Source organism: Denticeps clupeoides, chromosome 12 (genome assembly GCF_900700375.1).
Source record: "Denticeps clupeoides chromosome 12, fDenClu1.1, whole genome shotgun sequence".
NCBI lineage: Eukaryota > Metazoa > Chordata > Actinopteri > Clupeiformes > Denticipitidae > Denticeps > Denticeps clupeoides.
In genome coordinates this window covers 15,775,501-15,789,882 of record NC_041718.1, presented here as the reverse complement: position 1 = coordinate 15,789,882, position 14,382 = coordinate 15,775,501, and the positions used below count along the sequence as shown (strand labels likewise).

At 43.7% G+C, this 14,382-nt stretch overlaps 1 protein-coding gene across 1 annotated transcript in view; it reads right to left on the bottom strand.

The window, feature by feature from the left end:
- Positions 1–9,227: 9,227 nt before the first annotated feature.
- The window catches only part of LOC114801007 (synapsin-2-like), a 40,204-nt gene continuing 35,049 nt past the window's right edge, over positions 9,228–14,382 (bottom strand). The window contains exons 3-4 of the mRNA XM_028998952.1: positions 9,289–9,417; positions 9,228–9,245 (exon numbers count right to left, since the gene is read on the bottom strand). Coding sequence (XP_028854785.1) covers positions 9,228–9,245; positions 9,289–9,417 — 147 coding nt within the window. The remainder of the gene's footprint in view (positions 9,246–9,288; positions 9,418–14,382) is intronic.

The following is a 14,382-nucleotide window of genomic DNA, read 5'->3' as shown; positions in this document are numbered from 1 at the left end:
TGAAATGCACGCTCACACTCACACACACACACACACACTTAAAAACTTTTTTGTCACAGGCCAGCTCCTGAAGATAGTGTGTTTTTCTTGGACGCAGTAAAAACTTGAGTGTGAGACTTTGTTGATTGCATAATCAACTCTGTAGTTTGAGCAGTTTAAGTTTTAGCAACCGTACTTCATTACAAGATGTAAGTATTACTGAAAGTGATTTGTTCTTCACACAGCACTCACACCGATTTGGAAGGCATTCTGACTAAAAGTAACCTTCGTAACCTCTTAAATACAGTACAGGCCAAAAGTTTGGACACACCTTCTCATTCAATGTGTTTTCTTTATTTTCATGACCATTTACGTTGGTAGATTCTCATTGAAGGCATCAAAACTATGAATGAACACATGTGGAGTTATGTACTTCACAAAAAAGGTGAAATAAGTGAAAACATGTTTCATATTCTAGTTTCTTTGCTCTGATTACTGCTTTGAACACTCTTGGTATTCTCTCGATGAGCTTCAAGAGGTCGTCACCTGAAATGGTTTTCCAACAGTCTTGAAGGAGTTCCCAGAGGTGTTTAGCACTTGTTGGCCCCTTTGCCTTCACTCTGCGGTCCAGCTCACCCCAAACCATCTCGACTGGGTTCAGGTCCGGTGACTGTGGAGGCCAGGTCTCCACTTTTTGTTAAGTACATAACTCCACATGTGTTCGTTCATAGTTTTGATGCCTTCAGTGAGAATCTACCAATGCAAATGGTGGTGAAAATAAAGAAAACACATTGAATGAGAAGGTGTGTCCAAACATTTGGCCTGTACTGTACATCCAGCCAAAATGCCCTTAATCTGACTAGTTTTTATGTGTGATTTGTTCAGTGTGTGTTATGGCAGGTCCCTCACCACCTTCATTTCTTTCTTTCAAATGAGTGTAATGAAGCAACATGCTGTTGGTTAAAATTAGAGGTGGGCATAGATTTTCTTAATCTTGATTAATCTCACTGTAGTCTTGGAATTAATCTAGATTAATCTAAAGTAAGAAAAATTAATCTAGATTAACATGGCTCATTTGAATTCTGCCGAAGGCATTCAGAATATGTGTGCTACCCAAATAATGACTAAAAGTAAGTCTTTGAGAACGGGTTTCTCAAGCCAGGTGGCGCATTAGACCAGCGGGCTCATCTCCTGTTTCCAAAATGCATCACAAACTGCTTGAGAAAGCTGTTCTACTATGATAATTGGTGATGAAAATAAATTATGTTCAATAAGATGTACTGTTTATTCAGCTGCATCCATGTTACCACGTCACGTTTGATGTGGTTATTTCACAGTTCGAAGACTCGTTCTCGCCCCCTACAGTGCAATTCGGCTAGGTATACATCCGCGCTAAAATATCAAGGTGAAAGTCATCATAGTGTAGTGGTTCTTCTTCTGCGTTGTGTAACTTTTTGATTTCATTTCTTGAACCACAAATGATGAGCTGAGAGAGATTTTCTGTGAAAGGTGTATTCTGTACAAAAAGCAAGGTCGCGTCACACATCACGTCTTTCTGCACCTCTCTCTCTCACAACTCACGCCATGTGTCCAAGAGAACTGAACATTAACATAAAGCATTCACAATTTACAATACTGCATTCCTGTACAAAAAGCAAGGTCGCGTCAGAACATCGCGTCTTTCTGCACCTCTCTCTACAATATACAGTATTAAAAGAACATAAAAAATATATTTTATAATATGTACATAAATTAAAATGAAAGAAATAACTTTTTGCACACAAACCCCACGCACCTCTCACAGCTCACGCCATGTGTCCAAGAGACATGAACCGGGTCTCAAAAACAAAATAAAAGTCTTTAGGAAATAAGAAACTAAAAGACACAAGAAAGAAGAAATATACTTATACATCTAGAGTAACCATTGAACTCCGGCACAATAGCTTGCGTAGTATAGACCCAGCTCCCAACCCAACTTTGTGAGTAGATTAACGGCGATAATATTTTTATCGCCCGATAAGAGTCTCATGTTAACGCAGCACGTTTTTATCGCCCGATAAGAATCTCACGTTAACACAGCACGTTAACGCTGATAATGTCCCACCACTAGTTAAAATTATTTACTTTTAAATGCTTTAAGAAAAATGAACACCCATATACCTTTTTTTTAAACACATCTAATCCATATTCAAACCAAATGCTGTAGCTTTAGCCTGATCTTTAGCAAGCCCAAGCTACTGCTCCCAGTCAATGACTGCCACCTCCGCCATTGGGGAGGTTTTAATTCGATTTTGTTTTTCTTGGGATTAGTTTACTGGAGGAAATCATGCCTGAAGGCTTAAATGTAATTGGTTAAAATGAATTACTTTACCTAAAGCTTCGGTAAGTTTCTTTGCTTTGGTGCCCTTCTGGCGTGGGTACTGTTTTTATGACCTCACAATTAATTGATTTCATAAAGATATTGTGACTTGAAACAATGCAACTTGTTAAATATACACAATGCAGGACATTTTGAACAGTTTTTAAAAAAGGTTTAAAGGGTCAGAAACGTCCCACCAACAACACATGAACTGCACAGAAATGTCCTGCAGAAGCAAGACTGCTGAAGTGACATCAGCCACCAAAGAAAAACCATCTCTCCTGCTCCAATAAATGCTTTCAGCATCATCTCTCTGTTCAGCTTCTGTCTGTCTGTCCGGCTGGAGTCTCCAACAGAAGTGCTGTGCTTCCCTCCGTGGTTTTGCCATCGCCGCCCTGCCTTGTTTTTCGAGGAGGCGGCAGACTATAATTATGTATATCATTATTTCAATTACAGCCTAGTGCATGGGCCTTTAAACTATTTCAGGCCTGCAAACACAAAGAGCTCACATAGGCCTGCTAGAAATTGGACATGATAAACGTTTACACGCATCAGACAGCGGGGTACTGTACTCTTCACCCCAACGTGCACTTCGTCTGCGCGTGAGTCGACGTATATGCGCGTTTAAAAAAAAAAAAAGATGTCCTGTTTGACACTGCGCTTCCTTAATGTGGCCGGGGTAATTGGCACCAGTCGAGCGCTGGTTACTGGGATAATTTGTGAACAGGAAAGCGATCAAGGATCGTTCATAATTGTACGTTTTACACGAGTGATTTCTGGATCGTTCTGAACACAGATTTAGCCCACGGGTTTGGGAGGAAATCTGGGTGGAACCAGCCTTGGTGACATTAAACAGTGGTTACATGTCAGCAGAGGCTGAGGTCTCTGTATCTGTAAAAAAATAATAATGAAATAAATGGAACTATAACCCCTAAAACACATTGTGCGGAATGTCTAAAATTAGCAAATGCTCTAAGAGAGAGAAAACATGATTTCAATCTACTTCCTTCCGGCACAATCCATGATGAGAGAGAATCTCTGAGCTCTTCGTGTAATTGCAATGTGCATTTAGGGCTCGCCCGAATTATAGCGGCGAATTCTCCGTATGAACTGATTTATAGATAGCCTCTTCAGATAAACTCTGTTTTGTGAAAGAGACTAAATAAGCACTGTTCTGCTCAGTCTGAACTCAAGCATCATTCAGACTGATTTAGTTTAACCTCTGGCCCATGCGCTGCTTTTATTTGCATAGTGTGCAGTTAAATATTTACTCTGTGCAAACACTTACTTATTCATATTTTAATAGCGCCCAGTGAAATGTCAATTAATGTTGCCGTTATACCAAAATATATTTGAGTGTGTCAGCATTCACATTGTCTTAGTTACACGGTGGCCATTATCCATGTATTAGCCAAAGCCAGTGTACATCCAGGCCAGCAGTACAGCGAACCCACTTCTGTCCATGTATGATGTAGTGGGACATCGGTGTTGAGTTAGCAAGAGTCTATCAGTCACAGCGGTGCTGATGGGATTTTTATGGACGTCAATGTCACCCAATATATCCAGTGTGCAGCCATGCTGTGGTCAGAGACTGACCACTGATGAAGGGCTACAAGAGACCAAAAACACACATGGCAGCAAATGGGATTCAGTCTCTCTAGAGCACAAACACTGACTGGGTATAATGGATATTTCGAATAAAATACCAAATATATGGAATTTTTAAATAAACCAAAACCATACAGGAATAAATGTAAGTCGAAATGGTCATTCTTCATCAGATTACAGGCTGTCAGCAGAAGAAAGATAAATGTAGCTGCTGCAGAGGTGGCCTCATCATGTGGGTAGAGGATGAGAAATTTAAATCAAAAGCACGGCTTTCCATTGTCCCTCCTTTCTGATTAATACACATCAAAAGGACAGCGGGCGGAAAAGCTTTTAAATGGATCAGCTCGGAGGCTGAGGGCTCCTCCAGGGCTGCAGTGCGCCTTGTGTGTGATCTTTTGTGAAAAATGCAGGAAAGGGGAATAAAACGAACTTATGTAACCTGATTAGCTCGTACAGGACTCAAAACTTTACCAACTATTCCAAGAGCCACATGAATAGATTAAAAATGATAATAATTTAAAATAGGTCACCCCATTCTAAGTATAAGCAGATTTTTTTGGGATCCCCCTGCTGGAATTGTGATTATACAGATTTAACCTATTTTCCATGTATCCCATATCACTGCCAAAATACCTCGTCAACAGAAGTCGGACAAAGAGCCAACCAGGAATCTCTGGGAAGCGGTCAGGAATTAGGACACAACTTGTGCGGTAAGTGGACTCACACGCCCAATCCTGGACTACCAAACGAACACGAGGCTTATGGCCAATAAGCCGGGAACCGTGTAAACTGCGCTTCGGCCCACGCCTGGCAACCCGACTGCGGGGAAACAAATCTCCTTATCTTGCCCCTTGCATATTAAGTTTAAGACCAAAGGCTCAGGATCACACAGAGTTTAGTGGATTCAAGTGCTAGCATGAAAAACAAAAACGGCCATTGTTCTAACAGTAAAAATGTTTTTAGAAGCAGTAACACAGACCTGGCCCCCACATGGAAAAAGGTTTACAGAAATGGTGCAATGCGTAAGAATAGCTGTTTCAATGTTACTATAAAACAAAATAAAAAAAAAAACATCCATATGCTGCGTCGTTTTTTTCCCCCCCATCGAAGATAGCGTGATAATCAGCTATCGAACATAATCTGTCTGGTCTTGAAATGCCACAGTGAGTCTGGCCTCAATCAGTGGAAGCTGAAGTTGAGCTTTATAGTCATTTCAGCTACATACATGTTACACGGTACATAGTGAAACGAAACCACGTTTCTCCGGAACCGTTTAAACAAAGTTACACAATGACAAAGTGCACGTGTGCGACACAAACAAGCTGCGTTACATAAAACACGCAAGCAGGGGACAGACAGTGCGAGAGGAAAACTTGTCGACAGACTAAACTAGTGAATTGAATAACAAATGTGCAAAATGAAACCGTGCAATAATAGATAATATCACTCAATATATTACTCAACGTTCTACATACCGCCCATCAGTTACTTCAAGTATGTAGAGCTACAGCACTTCCTCCATATTCTGCATACTGTGTTCCACCCGTTTTTTTTTTTTAAAGATTGGTTGTTTACCACAAGTGAGGTGTTTATTAGACTGGGGTGGGGGGTTGGGGGGATGGTGCATTTCCTTGTTTATGATGTTCCGTGTGGCGTGATAGGTAGGTGGAGGCCAAATCTAGCACAGAGCATGTTCTAATGAAGTTCCAGTCTAAGTGAAGGAAGCAACTTGCCTCATTAACGATAAAGCCAAGCACGTCAACCCTGCTGATGAACGCTCAACTAAACGGAGCCATTCCCTCACGATCCATCTGCTGTTATTAGCCTTTAAACACCAGTGCAGATATTCCGTAAGCAGGCTAACAGATGAATTACCCAGAATCACCGCAGACTACAGGTCTCTGATGAAAGGGGAGGGGGGACATCTGTTTTACATGGTACAAAATGAAAAACATGCTGTGAAAATGAGTCTAGTTTAGCCTTTCATCACAGACGGAGCGTGATGGACATGGACGTGAGGACAGTTCCCAGTTTCTGGACCACACACGGACAAGTGCCTATCCTGGGATCTCCATTCAAGCAGCCGCTATTGTTAAACTGATCCAGAGGCAGTTTTATGTTTTATAGTTTACAGACGCCTAAAAAGAACCATTATTACAGCATTATGTCAAATACTTATCTCGTTTTTGAAAGGAAGTAACTCGAACAGCACACATTTAAGAGTGATATGCAGGATGCTTTACCGGTCACTCCACCACGTGATGGATAAAAAAAGTGAAAACTAATGGAATCAGACAAACTCTGTAAAGAAAAGAGGACGGAGAATATCTGTTTAAAACTTTTGGCTGTGAGTGATGAGTGAAAAGGCCTAAACAATCCTGGCTGGTAAAAAAAAAAAACTGGTTTACTTTGCAATGATCACCCAGCTGGTTTTAATAAAAAGAACTTTTTACTGAGGGTCCTCATTAAATTTATATATATATTTAAAAAAAAAAAAAAATCAGCTCTGTGTTTGGTGTCTGTATCTGAGTTCTACAAAACAACAGTCCTGTTCTCAGGACCGGTCTCGGGAGAGAACTGTCAGAACATCGCTAGGTTCCACCGGTAAATAGGTTTGGGCCACTGGTTCCCTGATCACCTGTAAGATCTGCAAAAAGCCCTTGGTGCAACCGCAGGTTGCAGGTCAGGGTGGAGGAACGTGGGTGGAGCAAAAACAGCAGACTTGCACGGGTGGTTCAGTCTCAGCCTCCGTCTTTTGTGTTTATTAATATCACCCCTCCATTATGTTTCTTAGTACCGCAGAATGGGAGCGGTGACAGATCTGCGCGCTGATATGGAATAATTAAGCTTCGGCTTGGGTTACGCTTGCACCGGATCACCTTCGGTTACAGTCAAGCGCAGGGGTGCGAGTCCCTTCAGCGACTTTCCGAAGGCGAGCCGACCCTGTTGCTACCTGCCCAACCACTTCAGAACTTCCAGGAAAAGACAAGTCTGGTCAGACGCACGTCTAGGTTCAAAAGGAGCAGATGTTTGTTTTAAAGGTTGTTCTGGTTCTGTGGTGCATTCATCTGCACTCCATATTAGATGAAGAGCAACTCATGGCAGATGGACAGAAATGTGTATCTTTCGCTTTCTGCTTGTTTCATGTTGCCATTTCTGAAGTTTATGAGAATCCACGATCATTTGGTTTCCTTTAAAGTAAATCCCAGCAGAAAGTGCATCATTTGGATTCACCTCAGGACAATGACTGGAACACAAGCGTTCCATCTGTACAGGCGTAAACTCTGGGAATATACAAGCGCTCTGATTAATGATCTCATAGATGCTAACACGTTAGCAGAAAACTTTCTGGATTGGCATCAGAGTATGAATTTGCCTTTGAAAGAAACTGGAACGCTTTTAGTCAAATGCAGAGTGAATAAAGCTGGAAGGAGAAACAGGCTTCGGCACACTGTCCTCCTGAGCGATAACCGTTTGTCATAAAGCCCCCCGGAACGCCGTCGGCATTGATCAATACTTTTAGGTCGGCTCTTCTGGGGCTACTGTCGCTTAATAAAAGACAAATCACTTGAGTTAACTCTTCCAAAGCATGAGCAAATGCCCAGGCGTGCCATAGGCCGGACAGAGATGCACTGTTGTATGACGCACCTCCAAAGCAGTGACGTCTGGGGTTGGCCCAATGTTTGCTACTGCCAAAATGAAGAGCAGGGGGAAGGACTGAAGGCAGGAACGTGAAGCCCTCCATCGCCCGTGTTTTTAATTATCAAGCTGGCCCACGGGGAGTGGGTGGTTTGAGTTCCGCAAAACAAGAGTCCTGTTCTCAGGACCGGTCTCGGTGAATGTGCAGTTCGCAGAACTCGCAGAATGGCAGGAAAAGGCACCAGCAGCTTCAGGGTACTGGCTCCCCTCTGTGATAATGAAATAACTCTGTCAATAAATAACCATATTCAAGGTTCCCACAATGTCTTAAACATCAAAATCATGGACTCTTCAAGGACTTCTCAGGGCCAAATCAATCAAATTCAAGGACCAGACACGGTGCTCAAGAATAAAACACTTTATTCTCACCCTTTACATATGAATAATTTACCTGATTAAAGGATTTAAAATAATCAAGTATAAAACCCTGGTTTGCTTTGCTAATCTAAAAAAAAGATTTTCTTATTATCTCTGATTCAGTTGTTCCTGTAGGTCATGTGACCATAAACTGCCAGGTGGTATAAAACAGTGGTGTAATTACTGTTATTATTAATAAATGTATTATTATTATGACATCATACGCCTCATTAATTCTCAGAACTCTTGAGTGTTAACGATGAAATCTCAGTTCAGGAAGCTCTTATTTCAACCTTTCACAGATCTGACGTTTAAAGGAGAACTTCATCAGGCAGCACTGAGAAGGGAGGAGGGGACAGAGGGCTGGGAACCAGCTTTTACAGTCGATCCCAGCTGGGCTCAGAGCCGCTATTTTCATAACCTCACCAGCCGGGCCATTCAAACAAAAGAGCACAGAGGCAGGAACTGCAGAGCAGGCTGACTGGGAGGAGAAGAAGTGCAGATGAACGGGGCTTTCCCCTCATCTGCTGGAGATCCTGGGCATTTCGGCACAGGCCAGAGCCTCTCGGGTCCATCCCTCAGGAAGCTGACTCACACCTTCGGCACCGACCAACAAAACCTGGCAGCCGTACTCGAACAGAGCAGCTGCTTTAGTGCCCCCGAAAACAATACCCAAAAGTGACAAAAATCTGCCCTGGGGACTTCAGTTAGTGACTTCATAAAAACGACCATACGTTCACTCAACTCAGACACACACACACACACACACACACACTTCTACTGGGTGCAGCTGGGGTTTGTTGTTTTCTGGGACGAGGAGGCCACTCAAGTCTGTCACTCCCCTCTTCCCTTCCCTCCCTGTGACACATTTCCTGTCCTACATTTCCCCCAAAAAAAGGGAAAGTTCACAAATAATTACAGTCTGCTGTTTTTAAGAATGGCGTTTGCTTCCCACAGGAAATAGACACCATACACATAGACACGATAAAATCTACAGCAAATTTCACTACAGTATTCAAAACCATTAACATTACATTATTGCTATTTCAGTATAATATCCTACCTATAATATAAAGTCAAATACTACACTGTCAACTTGTTCATTAAACAGTCTATTTATGTCTTGTTAGCATCTTTTTTGGCCATGTGATCCCTTATTGTTCTTTTAAGAAAGAAACTTGCAGTCTTTAAACAAACCCTCTCTCTTTCAGACAACTAGTAAACATCACCACTCGGAACCATGCTGAAAAGAGGGGGAAAAACAGGGAAGCCATGTTAACTCTCACCCCGCCGCTGCTCTCCTGTTTCGGCAACCTGTGGGAGGATGAGGGTCCGAGCGACTGCTCTTCCAGGGCATTGAGGTCATAGGCCCAGGCTGGGACTGTGCCATGCAGCTCTAAAACGAAGCTCCTCCACTAGCAAAGATGGGATAATGTACATGGTATACAGGACAAGTAATTCTGCTTCTGTGGCTCAGAATGCAATTGGGCTCAATGCGAAATACACAACAGAAGATTGAGTGTAAAAACGGGACTGTGATCCAATTAGTCCATGGGTTTGTGGGGAAAAAAAAAAAAAAAATTGTATATATATAATATTATATACATATAAAATATATAATTAAAACAAAAAGAAAGAAAGAAAAGTAAGAAGGAAATGCATGTTCTCCATGCTCCTGTGCAGCTTTTTCTAACATATATTTGACCTAATCAGTGTATTGCACAGCCCTAACAACAGGCGATGTCCCCATAATTACTCTTTAAACCAAGAGCTACAGAAATAACTGCAATCAAATGCTGTTCGACCACGAATTGCTGCTAGAAAATAACACACCTAATCAAGTACTTGATTGTAATGGTGTTATAAAATCACATGAAAAGTGCTGCAGTTTTATACATTTTTGTGGTTGTTATTATTATTTTGGCATTTACTTTGCGTCCAGAGAAACTTTTATACTTCAGCATTAATAGAACAGGCCCGGCCGAGGCGCTACAGAAATAATCGACTCGGAGATCTGTTTAAAAAAAAGATTGGCACCAGATGAAAAATAAATCGTGCGATCGAGCTCCCGGGCTAATTGCAGAAGCCTCGATTAGCTTTCCACACGCTGACAGCCTATAGATAAACTAATCAGGGGCCGGGCAGATGAATTACTTGCACGTTGCATGCTGTCTGACTGCCGGTTCGCCGGTAAAATGCCTCTTGCGGTGGGGAAGGAGTTGATCTGAGCTGAGGATTGGTTGGTTGGTTTGGGGGGGGGGGGGGGGTGGGGGGTGGTGGGGGGGGGGGGGGGGGGGGGGGGGGGGGGGGGGGGGGGGGGGTGGTGGGTGTGGGGGGGGGGGGGGGGGGTGGGGGGCATGTCTGTCACGCAGTGTGTAAGTTCTAAGTGCTCCTGCGGGCCTCAGGCAGTTGTGGACGGGTTGGGGGAGAACTTCACAGACGCAAGCCTACAAAACAAGGCCAAGGGTCTCCGTTCTCGCCGCGTGAATTAATTGGGGTATCAGTTCTAGAGGGGGGGGGGGGGAGACGAGAATAGAGACCAGCACAGACCTGCGCTCGTTTTAATTATGCATGTAAGCTGCCACCGGCTGACGTGTGGTCGGATGCAAAGTGGAAATCACGGCCCCCAGCCATGCCTCCCCAGCCGGTCCCCGAACCACCCCAAAGTGCCGCCATTAGAAAACAAGGGTGAGAGAGAATCAACTTTAATGAAGGGGACTGGATGTTGCCCAAGGCCGGGGCAAATCACTTGAAACAGAGAGGGCGCTTTGGAGAGGCTAATCTTTATTTTGGATCAAGGGCAGCCTCCTGTTCAGAGGAGAGGGTCCCGACCACGACTGCCACATGATCCCTTTGATCCAGTTCGTAAGACCATCACACACGCTTTATGGTCCTCGGGCGTCCATTTTGATGTGTGCACCTTTTTTTTTTGGTTCTGAGAAATGAGCGGTAATAGCACAGTAGCATGATCTGAGGTAATCATCGAGGATCAGCAGGATCTGAAAGGATTGTGCAGTGTGGGCACTAGGAGCCCACACATCACAGCAGCATCGGCTTCAGAACATGCAGATGTGTACAACATAATCACCACTGAAGCTCCCCTCGCCACTTCTTACATGGGATCTCAACACTAGTCAACATCAATGGGAGACTTTTGGAGCAACGTCTCAGAAACGAGCTCCACCAACAGCAAAACACCAAAAGAGGAAAATCTAGACGATCTGTGTCTTTCCCATTGAGAATCTCTTCTTCACACATAAACACCCACACTAACAGTGGGGTGGTGGTAGCCTAGTGGGTAACACACTCGCCTATGAACCAGAAGACCCGGGGTTCGAACCCCACTTACTACCATTGTGTCCCTGAGCAAGACACTTAACCCTAAGTTGCTCCAGGGAGACTGTCCCTGTAACTACTGATTGTAAGTCGCTCTGGATAAGGGGCGTCTGAATAAATGCTGTATGTAAATGTAAATAAAACTTTCAGATTAACTATAAGAGCTTTGGCCGTGGATCCTAAAAAGGTGGCTTAGAGCTACACAGCATGTTTCATTTTCTGCTTACGCTGCAGTACTCTTCACAAAGATCACAGCCACTACAAAAGTTCGTTGTGAAAACAATCAGAGGGTCTGGGAGTGGAAAAGGTCTGAAAGAGGGGACACACCTCATGAGAGTAAAACTGAAAACAGGACGATCCTATCTTTCCGTTCCATGTGTCGGGTGAACAATCAGCGTGGAGATAAGAGCCGGTGTGGCGCTCCCGTGGGGCGCCGAGCAGATCACAGCGCCGAACTCGGTGCCAGAATCAGTTCCGCCTCAGCTGCCCAAACGGGTGCCGATAACACACACAAACATCACAGCATCTCTCGACGCGGCCAAGTTCCCCAATATCCATACGCCCTCTGGTGCACCGACATCCAGGCCCCGGCCTCGGCGAGGCTCCGAGCAGATTTTATCTTCGGTCATTTGGCCTGACTCACAACCAGCCTAATTACGTCGGCTAATCCCTGTTCCGGCACAGCATGATCAAAAGTTGCTCACAGGAACAATTGAAGAATGAAGGACAAGTGGCCAACTTGAACCTAATGATTAATATAGTCCACAAACAAAAAATGTGGAAACATACTGAAAGTAATTTTAATAAAATAATGACACTTTATTTTATGAATGTTCCATAAGTACTGTAAGAAAAATTGCACTGACTGAAATGGACAGGACATTGTTGAAATGATCTTTACTTAGCGCCATTAACTTATTGGGGCAGTGGTGGCCTAGCGGTTAAGGAAGCGGCCTTGTAATCAGAAGGTTGCCGGTTCGAATCCTGATCTGCCCAGGTGCCACTGAGGTGCCACTGAGCAAAGCACCGTCCCCACACACTGCTCCCCGGGCGCTGGTCATGGCTGCCCACTGCTCACTCAGGGTGATGGGTTAAATGCAGAGGACAAATTTCACTGTGTGCATCGTGTGCTGTGCTGCTGTGTATCACATGTGACAATCACTTCACTTTCTTCTTTCTTATTTTTAACTGTTGCTAAATATGACTGTTTTGCTACTTCTTGGAATTCTAAGTAAAAGCCCGTTTAATTTTAGACGTTTTGCCTACGTCAAATGCACAGATCAGACCAACTGAGTTCATCCATTCCCTGCCGTCCTCCTTGTCCTCTCTCACTGTTGTACATCTCTGTTTTGGTCTGATGCTGTGTACCATCATTAGACTTCACAGCTCACTCAAGGGGATGCAGATAAATGCTGCAACCAGATCCAGCCAACCACCCACTCTGCCACTCTGGGGTGCAAGGGGGTATAAATCACTCATGGAGCCGGGACTTTGCTGCCATGTATAGCACCCAGGCTGCCGGTACATCGAGGGCGCGGAGGCCTAATGCTCCATCTGGGGCCAGCAACTGAGGCTGAAGAAAGGTCCTCCAGTGTCAGGTTACCATGACATGTCTGAGGCATTATTTTGGCACTCCTGTTTGCGAGAAAAGAAAAAAAGTGCCCCTGGAAGCTAAGTGATTTGTTTAGACTGCCAAGAAGACACCATATATTTCCCCTGGACCCTTCGCTTTGATGTTCTTGTAGGTAGATGTGTGGGTGTGGCTGCAATCAGAGAAGAGATGGACTTGAGGGAGGCAGAGGGTGACGGCAAAGTTCAAAGTTAATCAATGAATACTCCCTTGGATTTATGGGCAGTGATCACAGATGGCCCTAGATTAGGGGGTTTTCAACTTTAACATAGAGAGGAATCCACTGAAGAGGAACATTCTGGTTGGCTGTATGCTGACGCTAGCCCAAAGGCATGGAATGAATGTCAGGACCATGTGTCCATACATGAACAACACGTGGGAAGCTAAGTTAGGACCAAGAGGTTAATCTGAGCTTCACACTTCCCCTGGCCAGCTAACTATGTTTAGCTGAGAAGATCTCTAAACACGACACGCTATTGACATGGAAGTCTCAAGAGTTCAACATCTGGTGTTGGGTCGTACTAACCAAACACTCACATCCCCCCACACACCCACTCGAGTAAATCTGATTATAATCTCGATGTGCAGTGATCAGCATGTTCACTGAGACAGCACTAAACCCCTCTGGGCCCTTTTCACTTGACACCGGTCATTAGGCACTAAGCATGCGTAGTAAAGTCCCCAGGCTGGATTAGAAAATCAGCACCAGCAACATTTCGTTTTAGCAACCTCCGCATATGTTCGCCTACTTGATGGGTCATCTAGAGTGACTAGATGATCAGCTGCAAGGCCAAAGCTGATATTTAGCAGCTAAGAGCGGCACTAGGCCTCAAGGAGCGTTTACAGGATTACTAAAGTCCAAATTTCACCCAACGTCTGCTTCACTGCACCTTGGTCGTTTTGATTGGTCATAATCAATGACATTCTGAACTTGTCCAGTCAAACAGCAACCAAGAACCCATGTGCATTTCTCATTAAAATGTGTGTCTTCATAATCAGTTTAACAATTTCCCACCGGAACTCAAGCTTCCAATTTAACTGAATAAAGTTGACTGCAGTAGTCTGAATCTGTGAGTCCAACATGAATATCTTATGTGAACAATTGGACACTACACAATATTTTTTTACCTCTGATTGGTTCATAGCTACAACACAAATCATTTGTGATTTGGGCATTCCACAATACACAATCTTGTACCCCCCCACTGCTTTGGGTCTGCAAAACCACGTTCGATCACAAAATACATGAGAAATTGAGCAAACCTCTAGTGAAACAGGATTTTTAAAAACAAGTGTAACAAGAAAAAAAAAACAAAAAAAACATACAAAAACCCACTATGGGTCAAGAAATTAACAAACATAATAGTTTGTCTCATCAACAGAGTTGGAGGTCTCCATGCCTTTTTTGTCATCT